We start from the raw sequence: 16,212 nt of genomic DNA, 5'->3' as shown, positions 1-16,212 counted from the left end.
GCGGAGGTACAACAGCCAACAGGGAAGCTGCAGAGGAGTTACCAGAGTTACCGGAGTTACTGCAACTAGCAGCTGAAGCACAGGAGGCACCCTGCAGTGCACAAGAGCTTGCCTGCTCCAAGCACAGATCTCCCTCCTTGATATTTGAGACTGAGAACACTCAAACCCCCAGCATTTCCCCCACAACCACTGATCTCCAGCCTTGCCTGAGGGGGAAGCAGCAGAGGAAGCACATAACGCTTCCCAACTCAGAAAGCAGAGCCCAGCCTGCTGTGCTCACAGCTTCTAGCACAGAGCACAGGACTGGACACACAGACCCCACAACAGAGTACTTGTCCCACCCGCAGACCAGTCCAGCCTGCAGAGCCCTCCACAGACTGGAGACCACTGGTTATTCAGGAAACCTGTGCAGGCGCTTTGTGCCCGCAATCTGCACTTGCTAACCATGCCAGCCATCCACATCCCCTCCTGCGCTTGCTCCCAACCCCCATATCCCAAGCACCTACACTCTCCAGCACTCCCCTTAAAGACACACGCATGCACGCACGCAGGCAGGCACACGCTTACTCCCCCGCAAAAACGAATCTGCACCAGCAGTTTTCCTCCCTTAGGTACAATTTAAGCATTCCTGAAGAATACTCCAGAGACCGGAGAAAGACGATTTCAGTCTGAAGTTCAGACTTAAGAAAAAAACAGTGAGGATCTCCTATAAGCAAATGGCCAAAGGTAGGCATAAGAACTCACCCAACAAAAATCAGGACACCATGGACCCACCAGCAACTCCCAAAATCAATGGATATTTTAATTCAGCGGAAACACAGGAAAATGACTTTAAAGCTATGCTTATGCAGTTATTAGAGGAACAAAAAGAGGAAATGAACAGAGCTCTCAAAGAAATTCAGAAGACTGTAACTGCCCATGTACAAGAACAATCAGAGACATACAGAGAAGAAACAAACAAACAAACAAACAAAAATAGCCACGTTCACTCAGATGAAGGAAATGGTGCAAAGCATGAAAACAGAATTAGAATCTATAAAGAAAACAAAAACAGAGAAAACCATGTAGCAGGAGAACTTAGAGAAAAGATCAGGAACCACAAAGGTAAGCATCACCAATAGAATACAAGAGATGGAAAAGAGAATCTCAGGTGCTGAAGATACACTGGCTGAAATTGATTCCTCCCTCAAAGAAAAGGTAAAATAAGAAAAGTTCCAAACACAAAACATACAAGAAAGCAAGGACACCATGAAAAGACGAAACCTAAGAATAATAGGAATAGATGAAACAGAAGACTCCAGGTTCCAAGGACCAGAAAAAGTTTTTAAGAAAATCATAGAAGAAAATTTTCCCAACTTAAAGGAAGAGATGTCCATAAACATGCAAGAAGCCTACAGAACACCAAATAGACTAGACCAGAAAAGAAATACTTCACCTCACATCATAGTTGAAACCTACAAACAAAACAAAGAAACCTACAAAACAAAGAAAAAAATATTAAAGGCAGCAAGGGAAAAAGCTCAAGTAACATATGAAGGTAGACCAATCAGAATCACACCAGACTTCTCATCAGAAACTATGAAAGCCAGAAGGGTCTGGGCAGAGGTCATGCAGTCTTTAAGGGAACACAGATGCCAACCCAGACTACTATACCCAGCAAAGCTTTTAATCAACATAGATGGAGAAAACAAAATATTCCATGATAAAACTAAACTTAATCAATATCTACACAGCAACCCAGCCCTACAAAAGATACTAGAAGGAAAACTCCAATCCAATGAAAACAACTACACAAAGAAAACATAGGATACAGATAATTTCCCAACAAAAATTAAATGAAAAAAAAAAAAAAAAGGCAATGACTCATAGTAAGACCACCAACTTCACAATAAAAGGAAGTAACTAACAGTCATTGGTCACTATTATCTATCAACATAAATGGTCTCAACTCTCCAATAAAAAGACACAGACTAACAGAATGGTTGCAGAAACAGGATCCAACATTCTGCTGCATTCAAGAAACACACCTACGCAAAAACGATAAGCACTACCTCAGAGTAAAGGGCTGGAAAAATGTTTTTCAAGCAAATAGACCCAGAAGACAAGCAGGGATAGCAATCCTAATATCTAATAAAATAGACTTTCAACCAAAATTAATCAAAACAGATGAGGAAGGGCACTTCCTTCTCATCAAAGGAAAATTCCAACAGGACGACATCACAATTCTGAACATCTATGCCCCAAATACAAGACCTACATTTGTAAATGAAACATTATTAAAGCTGAAATCACACATTGATCCCAACATCTTAATAGTGGGAGACTTCAACACTCCATTCTCACCAAGGGACAGGCCATCCGGTCAGAAACAAAACAGGCAAACAAAGGCACTTACAGAGGACCTAAATCAAATGGACCTAATGAATGTCTACAGAACTTTCCACCCAAAATCAAAAGAGTATACCTTCTTTTCAGCACCTCATGGAACCTTCTCCAAAATAGACCATATAGTTGGTCACAAAGCAAACCTCAGCAGATACAAGAAGATTGAAATAATCCCTTGTATCCTATCTGACCATCATGGTCCAAAGCTGGACCTCAGCCACAACAGAAACAGCAAAAAGCCTACACACACATGGAAACCGAACAACTCGCTACTCAATGACAGCTTGGTTAGGGAAGAAATAAAGAAATTAAAGATTTCCTAGAATTCAATGAAAATGAAAGCACAACATACCCAAACTTATGGGACACAATGAAGGCAGTGATAAGAGGAAAGCTCATAGCACCAAGTGCCTTCAAGAAGAAATTTGAAACATCACATACAAGCAACTTAATGGCCCACCTGAAAGCCCTAGAAAAAAAAAAAAAAAAAGCAGATATACCCAAGCAGAGAAGATGGCTGGAAATAATCAAACTCAGAGCTGAAATCAATCAGTTAGAAACAAATAAAACTATTCAAAGAATGAATGAAACCAAGAGCTGGTTCTTTGAGAAAATCAACAAAATAGACAAGCCCAGGCATGCAAGGGTGGTTCAATATACGGAAATCCATCAATGTGTTCCAACATATAAACAAACTGAAGGAGAAAAACCACATGATCATCTCCTTAGATGCCAAAAAAGCATTTGACAAAGTCCAACACCCATTCATGTTCAAAGTCTTGGAGAAATCAGGGATACAAGGCACATACCTAAACATAGTACAGGCAATATACAGCAAGCCTATAGCCAACATCAAACTCAATGGAGAGAAACTTAAATCAATCCCACTGAAATCAGGGACAAGGCAAGGCTACCCACTGTCTCCGTATCTCTTCAACATAGTACTTGAAGTCCTAGCTAGAGCAGTAAGACAACTAAAGGAGATCAAGGGAATACAAATCGGAAAGGAAGAAGTCAAAATATCACTGTTTGCAGATGATATGATAGTATACATGAGCGACCCCAAAAATTCAACCAGAGAACTCCTTCAACTGATAAATACCTTCAGCAAAGTGGCTGGCTACAAAATCAACTCAAAAAAATCAGAAGCCCTCCTGTATACCAGAGACAAAAGGGCCGCGAAAGAAATTAGGGAAACAACACCCTTCACAATAGCCACTAATAACATAAAGTACCTTGGGGTGACTCTAACCAAGCAAGTGAAAGACCTGTTTGAGAAAAAATTCAAGTCTCTGAAGAAAGAAATTGAAGAAGATATCAGAAGATGGAAAGACCTCCCGTGCTCATGAATTGGTAGGATTAACATAGTGAAAATGGCCATCCTGCCAAAAGCAATCTACAGATTCAATGCAATTCCCATCAAATTACCAACACAATTCTTTACATACATTGAAAAAAAGATTCTCAACTTCATATGGAGAAGCAAAAAAACCCAGAATTTCCAAAACAATCCTGTACAACAACAGAGCATCTGGAGGTATCTCCATCCCTGATCTCAAGCTGTACTACAGAGCTATAGTAATAAAAACTGCATGGTATTGGCATAGAAACAGAGAGGAGGATCAATGGAGCCAAATAGAAGACCCAGAAACAAACCTACACATCTATGAATACTTGATTTTTGACAAAGAAGCCAAAACCATTCAATGGGAAAAAGACAGCATCTTCAACAAATGGTGCTGGTCCAACTGGATGTCTATATGCAGAAAAATGAAAATAGATCCATATTTATCACCCTGCACAAAACTAAAGTCTCAGTGGGTCAAAGACCTCAACATAAAACCAGACACATTAAATCGGTTAGAAGAAAAAGTAGGGAAGACCCTAGAACTCACAGGCACAGGAGACAACTTCCTGAACAGAACACCAACAGCACAGGCTCTAAGAGCATAAATAAATTCGATCTCATGAAACTGAAAAACTTCTGTAAAGCAAAGGACACTGTCCTCAGAACAAAACGACAGCCTACAGACTGGGAAAGGATCTTCACCAACCCTACATCTGACAGAGGGCTAATATCCAGTATATATAAAGAACTCAAGAAGCTAAAAAGCAACAAATCAAGTAATCCAATTAAAAAATGGCGCACGGAGTTAAACAGAGAACTCTCTGTACAGGATTGAAGAATGGCAGAAAAACACTTAAAGAAATGCTCAACGTCCTTAGCCATCAGGGAGATGCAAATCAAAACGACCCTGAGATATCACCTTACACCCATCAGAATGGCCAAGATGAAAAACTCAAGGGACAACACATGCTGTAGAGGTTGTGGAGAAAGGGGAACCCTCCTCCATTGCTGGTGGGAATGTAAACTGATACAACCACTCTGGAAATCTATCTGGCGCTTTCTAAGACAATTAGGAATAGTGCTTCCTCAAGACCCAGCTATACCACTGCTAGGTATATACCCAAAAGATGCTCAAGTATACAACAAGGACATTTGCTCAACCATGTTTGTAGCAGCTTTATTTGTAATAGCCAGAACCTGGAAACAACCCAGATGTCCCTCAGTTGAGGTATGGATACAGAAATTGTGGTACTTTTACACAATGGAATACTACTCAGCAATTAAAAACGAGGAAATCATGACATTTTCAGGCAAATGGTGGGACCTAGAAATGATCATCCTCAGTGAGGTAGCCCAAAAGCAGAAAGACACACATGGTATATACTCACTTATATAGGCCTATAAGATAAGATAAACATACTGAAATCTATACACCTAAAGAAGATAAACAGGAAAGAGGACTCTGGGTAAGATGACCAATCCTCACTTAGAAAGACAAATGGGATGGACACTGGATGTAGGAGAAAACAAGTAACAGGACAGGAGCCTACCACAGAAGGCCTCTGAAAGACTCTACCTAGCAGTGTATCAAAACAGTTATTAAGACTCATAACCAAACCTTCGGCAGAGTGCAGGAAAGCATATGAAAGAAGGGGGAGTTAGTACGACCTAGAGAGGACAGGAGTGCCACAAGGACCAAATATGGGCATAGGGGTCTTTCATGAGACTGTTTCTCCAACCAAGGACCATGTATGGATATAACCTAGAACCCCTGCTCAGATATAGCCCATGGTAGCTCAGTGTCCAAATGGGTTCACTAATAAGGGGAACAGGGACTATTTCTGACGTGAACTCAATGCGAGCTCTTTGACCCCCCCCCCCGCAAGGGAGGAGCAGCCCTGCTAGGCCACAGAAGAGGACATTGCAGCCAGTCCTGAAGACACCTGATAAGCTAGGGTCAGACAGAAGGGGAGGAGATCCTCCCCTATTAGTGGACTTAGAAAGGGGCAGGGAGAAGATGAGGGAGGGAGGGTGAGCTTGGGAGGGAATGAAGGAGGGGGCTATGGCTGGGATACAGAGTAAATAACCTGTGATTAGTATAAAAAATAAATAAATTTTTAAAAAAGTCAAAAGGTCAAAAATAATAATAATAATAATAATAATAATGATGATGATGATGATGATGATGATGATGATGATGATGATGTAGAGGCCTCTGATCTCCTAAGAAGTAGGACAGGATCCTTCTTAAAGTATCTCCCAAGGCAGGGAGAGGGCTCAGTGGGTAAAAAGACTTACTACACAAGTCGAGTACCTGAGTTTAATATGGGACCTACATGGTAAAAAGAAAGAACTTACTCCCTCAAGTTTTCCTCTAAGCCGCACATGCTATTCCCCACATAAAATATTAGGAAAATAATTTGTAAATATCTTCCAGGTTGAGAACTTTATGAACATGCTGGAAGGGGCAGAGAGCTTCATTTCAGCACCAGCTGCAGTGTGACTCCAGTTTGATGGTGTTGGACTCTCTGCCAGAGAAGGGAGCTCTCTTTCCAGCCGGAGCCCCTCAGGAGACATGCCCCACTGCAGCAAGTACTTAGTGTAAGGAATCCATTTTCCCTGAAATCCTAAAGTAGGGTCCTTCTGGTTTCCCCTGGCCACTGTTGCACTACCTTGCACATCAGCACTTCCCCATGCGGCTGTACTATACAGCTACACACCTGAAGTTTATGTTCTGTCTGCAGAAAACACAAAGACACGTGATGAGAGCCTCTGCTATCTTCTGTCACTGAGTTTAGAAGTTTTAATGCCACTTGTAATGCTCTAGAATACTGTTGGGGGTTGGTCTGGTGCTGCTGTGTATTCAAATGCTAAATACTGGCCTCCAAGATCAGGTTGCTGTCCAGACAAGTACATTCTCACATATACCAAATAATATTGTGTAAATTTTGCTCCCTTATTATCACTGACTGGCTAATAAAGAAAGGCTGGAGCCTGTATCTGGGCAGAAGAGAGGTAGGAAGAGCTTTGGTTTCCAGGCTGGGGATCTCTGGTAGGTACTTGAAGGTCGAGAGAAGAGAGAAGGTAGAAGGAAAAAGATGGTGAAGAAAATGTAGCCTAATGGAGCAGATCCAGCCCAGACAAGATGACTTATTGGCAAGTAACATGGGGAATGCAGTTGGGAAGCAGCCAGACAGCTTAGTAGTAGTAGCCAGACTACCTTGGAAAATTAGTTTAAATGGTACCTGCCCAGCTATTTTGCTAAAGCTGCTTGTTGTGGATATAAACATGTTTTTGTTTTGGTCCCAGATATAGGATTTGGAAGTGATTCAGATTGTCCATAGCAGTAGACTATTTGCTTCGTGCGAGCTCTGAGAGGCGATCTTTGCCAGCTGCAGATAGTTTAAATCTGGAGAGAATAAATAGCAGAGCACAGTGTGGAGCTCAGAGAAAGAACAATGCTGATTTTGCTTCCCCTTGCTGCTCCTGGTTGCTGTTGTGAGATAAGAAGTTGGAGATCTCCTTAAATGAGGATTGGGCTGGCTCCAAGGAACCTGATGATCCTGACTAGCAGGAAGCAGCTAAGAACTGTGCCCCCTCTCCCACTAACCCTTTCTCTCTCCTACCTGGTGTTGAGGAAGGGATTGGGGTGGAGTAGGGAGAAAAAGGTAAGAAATGTAAATAAAAGTTTTGTTAAAAAGTACACCAACAACATAAGAACTGAGTTTCACCAGAATCTAGCTAACAAGGCTGAGCAAGGTGGAAAAGATTCTGCAAAGATGGACATGAACAGATTCCAAGTGCCAGGCCACTGAGAGACACTGCCTCAACAAACAAGGTGGGCAGCCCTTAAAGGACCAACACCTAGGATTGACCTCTGACCTCCACATGCGTTTATACCTTAGGAACATGCACATACACAGGCACAAAAAAAATAAGCCTACCACCTCTAAGAAAAAGTAAAACAGTTTCAATGTATTAGTGATTTAAAAACCAGTAACTGGCTCCGTTCTATCATGTTGCATTTATGAGATCAAGTAAGTACTGACAGGTACATTCTATAGCTTCAGATTGCTCAGACTTCAGCCAATAGTATTATTCCTAAGAATCATTTCAGTCTATTCACATTTCTACATCAAAACAGGCTTGCCTTGTACAAGAGAAGAGAAGACTTGTCCAGGTCTCTGATACCTTCAGCACTACCTAATAACAGTCTGAAGTGCCCTCAAGACCTTCTCATTCCCACTGAGCAGCTCTGAGACTGCCACCCCTTCCTCCTTTCTTTGGCACTAGGTTTCTTGAAAGAGTGACTAGTATTTTTCTTATCTCATGACTTCCCATCATTTCACAGTCCATAGGGATTAGCTGTTTCCCATCTCTTATAAAGCCTGGTTGCAGAAAGGTTTTTCCTTTATAGGCATATGCAGGCAGGGCCTCCCATCCTTCCACTCAAAGGTCTTCAGCTGACTAGCACCGAGCCTGCAGACAATCCAGCTGCTGAGCATGGCAATGCAACAGGACAGTCAAGCACAGGACATTCAACTCCATTAATTTTAATAATTTTTTAAACTGTTACTCGATAGTGGTAAGTCTTTTTAAATAATTTGAATATATGAACTTACTTTTTCATATTGTGAATTTTAAAAACTATAAACAAAGACAGATAAACTTCTAACTAAAATTTAGTGTCTGAATTATAATAAAATATGTAAATGTAAGTGTTCAAAATACATTATAAAACAATGAGAAATAATCCCAGTAATTTTATACTAACTGTTGAAATGATTGGCTTCTGGATCAGTAATAACTTTCAAGTTAATGTCACCTAGTTTATACAGAGTTCTTCAGCAGTCCTGTAAATGCTACCATTTTACAGGCAGTACACATGTCTCTCACTGCAGTGCAGCATAGAGCACTACCAGGAAGAACCCACACTACCAGGAAGAACCCTTTGTCAGTGCTGAGGCCTTTCTCTCTCTAATCCTGAAACCAAATTTCCTTCCACTCTCTCTTTAATGCCCAAAACCTATGAGGACTCCCCTGCTCTCAGGGTGGTCTTGCTGAAATCATTTCCACTAATGTGCTCCCAGTCACTACTCACTCTCAACTCCTCTCCATTAATCAGCTTGCCCTCCTGATGTTCACTTACTCTATGTGTGCCTTGACAACCCCAAACACACCTATACTTAATCTGCATATTCACCATATTTGACAAAATCTAATATAGCTTCCTATCATCTTGATTTTGATCAGGACTCTTAATTTCTCCCCTTGGTCACAAGTGCTGCCTTCCGTTTTCCACATCAACTTTCTCTCACTGTTAAGTTTCTGAAAGTAACACCCATCCTGTGATTTCTGTTTGAATATGCTAGTGTTTCCTACTGCCTTTAATTCAAAGAAGGAAGGAAGGAGGGAAGGAAGGAAGGAAAAAAGGAAGAAAGGAAGAAATCATTTAACAGCTGGTGTTTGCTTGTTCTTCCAACTTCATGGTTAGCACACTCTAAGAACGCCAAACTGCAGATATCTGCAAGCACCAGCAGCTTCCTGGGTCTGCTCTCTCCCGCCATGTTTTGTACATTCTCTATGTTGACACTCCTAGATATTCCCTGCACTCATAGCCACCTTCCTCAGGAAATGTCTCCACCCTCCAAGTCTAAGGAAGTATCCCCCTTTGGTCCACCATCATACCTACCAACAATGCTCTACTGACAACCCATGTCTACTCTACAGTGGCGTGGTCACCAGTCTCAGGTCCCTAGTGGAAGAAACTGTTTGAATTTTACCTTCCTGCATTAGTGTTAATTTAAGTATGTCTCAGTACTCACTTACCCAGGCATTAAGGAATGAAAACACCACAAAATAAAATATAGGGCTAGAAATTTTTAAATAGGCTAATAAAGCCATATGTAAAGCGTACAAACTTAATTCAACCACCCTAGAAATACTTTATTAGACGGGCTTCTTTACAACTTAATGAACTAGCCAATGCAAACCTGCACACTAAGTAATTGTTCTTAAAGTAGCAAATATTCTATAAAACATTACAATCCAAAAAGACAACACATTATTCTATTAAAGACGAAGTAGTATTCTATTTCTATAGCTTTCCCCCTCTAACTCCATTTATCAGTTCCTTTCTTCAGCCCCCTAAATGAATTTTCCTCCAAACTAAATTTTGTACTCATTCCTTCTCTTTTCTAATCCTTTTAACTCCTTGTGTAACTTCTGTTCCAATCTACAGTACAGTACTGTATTTTCTCATCACTGCTACCAATTTTGTCTGAAATAAAGGACACATGAAAAGGAGTACAGGTGATGCATCAGTAGCCATCAATAGGCCAATCCACCTGGGTGATTTCATAGCCCTCAATGGCTGATGGGAACCACATGAACAACTATTGACTTTGGTGGTATTGCATCATCAAGTTCACAGGCTCTGGCACCAAGTGGAAGCAACAGAAAGCAGCCAAATAGCTGACCAGATTGTATATGCCATTCCAGAAGAAACAAACATGGGAAGAAACCAAAAACCATCAGGTTTCTGGGTAGCTGCCATGATTAATGACAGCATGAGCAGCAGTGGCCTAGGCATCAACTTCGGGGTGCAAAAGCAGGGCTGGCTCCGTGGGTACTTGGTTTTTTATTTTTATTTTATGTCTATGGAAATTTTGCATACATATGTGAACCTCATGCATGCTTGGTGCCATGGGTGCCCTAGAACTGGAGTTACAGACAATTGTGAACTACCATGTGGGTGCTGGGAATTTAACCTGGTTCCTTTATGGTAGTAGCCAGTGCTCTTAACCGCTGAGTCATCTCTCCAGCCCCTCTATATGTACTTCTAAACTCATGCTTACTACAAAAGAGACTCTGAGAAGTAGAGCCAGTCTCAGAGAAAAATTATGTAAGGATTTAAACTATGCTGGCAGGGAGAACAGTGCTTCCAGCAACAGCTGGAAGAAAACGCAGTACATTCTTTTAATCATTACCAAGTATTTTTTAAAACCACTCAGCATGTGGTGGTGTCAGCAATGGGAGGTTCATCATAAGGAGCAGTATTGCAGGAATTTATAACTAAGCAAACCTGAAATCTTCTGGATAGCTCAATGCTCAGCAAAAACCTAACAGTAAAAGACAACACGTTAAGCCATTTCTCAACCTTCTTAATGCTGTGACCCTTTCATACAGTTCATGTTATGCTGACCCCAACCATAAAATTACTTCACTACCACTTCATAACTGTAATTTTGCTACTCTTATGAATCATAATATAAATATCTGATTCGTAGGATATCTGATATGTGATCCCGTGTTCAAAGGGTTGTGACCTACAGGTTGAAAACCACTGCCTTAAAATATCACAAAACTGAGCCAATAAAGGGGAAAAAGGTGCGTGCGTTGGGGGGAACAGTGCTTTAAATCATCAACTTAAGTCAGAGCAAGGCAGATGAAACTTTACTCTCTTACCCGGATCCATGAGTTAAGTTCTGACTCTCCAGGGATCCGTGGTACTTTGTTCATCAGACAACATAAGCACCATATTAGAATTTTTTGGCTTTCATCTGCAGAAAATAAAACTAAAATGAGCAGACTTTATCAAATGATAAAAAAACTTAAACAACATAGTAAGGAAACCTCAAACAACAGGCTGGACCGAGGCTTTCCTATTTGTGGGTTCGGCTCACTGTCCAGCTCTTGTGTGGTCAACTCTTTTTCTGAAACGGCAGCAGTTTTTAAAGCCAAACAAGAGTGATGGAAAGAGCTAAAAGTGTTGGCCTCTTCAAGATGTTTCTAATTTCACATTTCAAACATCAGTAATTTCAATCTTTTTATGGCAAACCAATTACTATCTGTCTCTGTTTCTAATGGTCAGATCTGTTGCAGATAGAGACTCACAGCACAATTAAGTTATAAATTGAAGCTGTTAGCATGTAGGCTAGACACAGCAATGCAGACCCTGTAATGGGAGTGAGGGGAGGTAGACATACCCAGCCCTGCAGCATCCTCAAAGTCACCCAGAGTTCACCTTTCAGCCTCCAATAGCTTACAGAGCTTCCAATGGCTTTGCTATCAAAGGCACAGGATGTAAGGTTCCATGTGAACCTAAGGTTCACAGATGTAAGGAAGCCACTGCTGGCTACCTGAGTGTCATTAGCACTCCACACAGGGATGGCCAGGAGCTTCCTCCCCAGAGGCCCCTAGGTTGGAATTGGGCATCCACAGGGTGGAGGGCACTTCAGCAATATAAGAAACTTCTTAAGATCCAATAGGACCCACCATCTCATCTTGGCACATATTTGAATTCTAACAATGAGCAAAAGGAAAAAGAAATGTGCCAACATACATCTGCTGCCAAATAGGTCACTTTTTGGTATCTTGAACTGAAATTCCAGATAAAGGCTACACACTCTTTATACTTTAATCCTCAGTTTAAAAGTATAAAACAGCAATTTTCTGAGATGATGAAGACTATTTTAAGCTGGTTGTTTGAGGTTCTAGTTACAGGAATAGATGTTCATGGTGAGCATGAGAAGCTCTGGTTCTTAGCCTAAGTCTGCTGGCAAGGAAAGCCACAGCCCCAGGCTACAGGAAAGGCAGTGTGTGCACTACAACAGTGTCACTGAGGAAGGCATACTCACCCTTCACCTTCATCTTCCTCTACCCTCTCACCCTTGCTTCTCAGCCTGACGAAATGACTCTTTCCATCAAAAAGATATGTACTCATAATACAGTCAACAGTTAACATGAAACTATGAAACAATTAACTGGGTAGCATTAGCATCGAGTTTAACTATAGAGAATTTAAAATAGGTAATAAAAGTGACTATAGACAAACACTGGTGTTTATATCATGAGGTATTTCTCTGAAAGAAGCCTTGCTTTCTTTCCTACGGGCCCACAAGCATGAGCCTGTGTGGACGTGTGTGTGTTTGCCTGCAACATACAGAAGCATGGGCAGATGCATATACCTTACTGAACTGCCCCAGGGAAACATAAAAAAGTTAGAATTTATATCCCTATGCTTTGTTAAAGGTACAGAGAGAAAAACTGCCATTAGGAGTTTGTGTGTTGCGACTCTTACCATATGCTAAGATGAGAGGATTCCAGCAAGTTTTTGCCAACAGTTGACCAATTGTGGGGAACCTTTCCAGAATTGCATCAGAATCCTGTGAAAACAACAACCATATGTCATGATAATTAAAAGAGTAGTATGAAATTCAACTGAGCAACACAATTCCTCAAGGGAACCTGAGTGCTCCTGGGCATCCTATTTTAGAAAGTATACAGGAAGAGATCAGAGAAAAGCTCTAGGTATGTAATTCAAAGATTAACTTATACTTCATCCTTAAAAACTCAGTATGACATAATTAGGTCATTTAAATTTTATCAGAAAGTTAAGGGTATTTTGCACAAATCTAATAGTCAGAAAAGACTATTTCTTTGTTGTTGCTGTTATTTGAGACAGGGTCTATCTATATAGCCCTAGCTGTCCTGGAACTCACATGCTGGCCTCAAACTCACAGAGATCTGCCTGCCTCTGCCTCCTAAGTGCTGGGATTGCCCAGCCCAGGAAAGACAATTTCATTTAAACACAATATAGATTGAAGAAGAGTAAAAACAGCAGTGGTGATTAATACCCACCTCTTCACACTGTAAGTTTTACTGAGTATTAAAAAAGGCCCCTCATCAGTCAGCTGCTCTGACAAGCCAACTCCCTGGTAGGAGGCACAGGCCACCAGCTGTGGTCTGGGGACACTGGCACAATAGGACCTGTGAACGGTGGTTAGGCACAAGCACCAGCCTGGCTCTCATGGGAAGGTAAGCAGCAGCACAGCCCGGGGTGACATGTGGGCCCAGGCAAATGGCAGGAGCATGACAGCTTGTGGGCACCTACTGCTGCACATAGTGGCTCCAGCCAGAGTTAGGTGATAGAACCCATGAGCTACACATGGCAGGCACCCACAGCCCATTTGTGACCAGCGGCTTCCCAGTGGCTGAGGCAGTGAGAAGTAGCCACTGCCACCACCTTCCCAGAGTGGGCAAAGGCCAGAGGGATTGGCTCAGCCCAGCACAGCAGCAGGGCCCAAAGGTCCAGAACAGGCAGCAGAGTGCACACCAGCCTAGGGATGAGTCCCAAACTATAGAAACTATGGTTTCTCTGGTGGAACACCAGAACCATCCCTTCCCTGTGAGTGGATGGCCAGAGGTGAGCTGCAGCACTAGACACAGAAGCCAGACACAAACAGAAAAGAAGAAATCTGAACACAGCCAAACCTCTGATAAGGAAATAATGTTTGAAATTATGCTTAAATGATAAAGAGACTGGTTATTTAAAAAATCAGATATAATTTGAGTTTAATAAAATTAAAAGGAATAAAACACATATGTAAAAGGAAAAAAAAAAAAACCAGTAACAGAGCTTTTGGTTCCTATAGAACACCACATTAGATGACTTGAAAATAGACGCAGAAGAAAGAAACACATGGCTTCACTGAGATTGGCACATTACTGATTATGATTATTACCACATTGATATTTCTTATTCCAGCATGAATGACCATAATGGACTTTTGGGGCCTTCTGAAAGAAAAGGGCTTTTATAAGAAAAGAAGAAATATAAAAAGTGGAGACAAGCCTTAAAAGGAAAATTAGAAAAAAATATAAATAAAAATAAAAAAGATAGTAAGAGACAGAGGAACTAAGACCAGAGCCTACTGTGCCACCACATAATGAAAATAAAGAAAGTCAGACAAAGGTTGTTAGAAAATCAACATTAACTTATCTGGTTACTATATGACAAGTGCCAGCAAACCGGTGGTCACTCTCAAAGTTATGAAGAATTTAGTTGGCATTCCATAGAAATGCTAGATTTCAAAAAATTTAAGGATGCAACTTTAATAGGAAAAGTAGTCTCTAAAGAAAAGCCAACTTGTCAAATGTTTTAATTGTTGCAAGCAAAGTCATTTGAAAAGGAATTGTAGGCAAGGCACTCCTAGAAACAATGTGTTTTCTAGAGATAATCCAAACAGAAGGTGTCCCAGTCTTCTGTAGTATGCAGAAGGTGTGGCAAAGGGTGGCAATGTACTAATGAATATATATCAACAAGGGGCAAGCAAGGTGACCCCTTGTCGAGAAATGGCCTAGGAGATAAATTTAAGTTGGCAGGAAAGAAACTCATCCACAGAACAATAAACAGCACTGCTCTATATATAGGCATTAGTCATCAAAGTCAGAGCAGCTTCTTCAGAAGATAAAGCAGAAAACTCAGGAGAGACCAGAAAACAAGTATTTTGGCAAACTGCTATGAATAAGAAACCAAAGTTAAAACTATAGTTTGACGGACTTGAGATTGAAGGCTTAGTGGATACAGCAGCAGATGTAACAAAAATTTCACAAGATTCCTGGAATCCAACTTGGCCACTTCAAAGGATATCTACAAAGCTCCTAGGAACTGGGACATTGTCTCAGGTGAAACAAAGTCTAACATGGATTAAATGCATAGGACCAGAATGTCAAATAGAAAACTTAAAGCCATATATGGTTAAAACAAGAGCTTCAGCTATAAGCCAACATAATCAGACTCTATATGCTGAATTAAGAATACAGATTCTGTTCAATGATGGTATCCTTGAGTAATGTCATACTAGATTATGTGTTTCATTTTGCAGAGTTTGGAAAATTAAGATATGTACATATGCTAACACATCATAAAATTGACACTCACTCAAGATGTCAGTTTTCCCTGAGTCTGGAAAGGCTGATTCTGAGATTACACAGTTAGTAGATGTGATGCCTTTACAGACTGAAGCTGATGATGCTTCAACATATGTATCCATTAGAATACAACATAGTTTAGATATCATGGCACAGAAAATGTTACAGATACATCTTACAATCTTACAGAACAAGCAATTATAGAGAAATCTAGCAGGATTTTAAAGAAAATGCTCATAGAACAAAAGGGGGATATGAGATTTTCCAGAGAAACATCAAATAATGTGTATTAACTTTAAATTTTTTAAATGCTAACTTCAGAATGGAAGTCAGGAAATGTGTTGCATTGGAGAAGAGGTTTTGCCTTTGTTTCAACAGGAGAAGAAAATCTATGGATTTTTTCAAAATAATAAAATTAGATTTGACCAGGGGAGATCTCCTGAAGAGCTCAGCTGCAGAAAGAAAGAAAAACAAATAAATAAAACAGGTAACATAAATTGCTGATCCTCTTTATGGGAACAGCTCTGAGACCAGCTGAGACATGAGAACATATCTCTGCATAGCCAATAAGATCAGAATCCTCAGGACTTTTATGTCATCCTTTCATATGGCATAATGGAAATTTATATATTACAGTTTGGTTATACAATCCAAACTTACAAGCAAAGAATCATCTTTAGCTAATTTGTGTTAATGCAGAAATATATATTACTTTTAAAAGTTTATATGTTTATTGAGTAAAAGGTCCAAATACCAAAGAAGAC

The 16,212-nt window shown here is 40.6% G+C and overlaps 1 protein-coding gene across 8 annotated transcripts in view; it reads right to left on the bottom strand.

Moving 5' to 3' along the window:
* The window catches only part of Fancc (FA complementation group C), a 154,507-nt gene that overhangs the window by 95,199 nt on the left and 43,096 nt on the right, over window positions 1-16,212 (bottom strand). For all 8 annotated transcript variants that reach the window (XR_008719058.1, XM_055597970.1, XM_055597969.1 and 5 more), the window contains 2 exons: window positions 12,816-12,900; window positions 11,201-11,295 (listed from right to left, as the gene is read on the bottom strand). Coding sequence is in view for 7 of the 8 variants with exons in the window: in XM_055597970.1 (XP_055453945.1) it covers window positions 11,201-11,295; window positions 12,816-12,900 (180 nt within the window). In the remaining variant the exon portion in view is untranslated. The remainder of the gene's footprint in view (window positions 1-11,200; window positions 11,296-12,815; window positions 12,901-16,212) is intronic.

Source organism: Psammomys obesus, unplaced genomic scaffold, assembly GCF_907164565.1.
Source record: "Psammomys obesus unplaced genomic scaffold, mPsaObe1.curated_primary_1811, whole genome shotgun sequence".
Lineage (NCBI taxonomy): Eukaryota > Metazoa > Chordata > Mammalia > Rodentia > Muridae > Psammomys > Psammomys obesus.
This window is presented reverse-complemented; position numbering and strand designations above follow the sequence as displayed.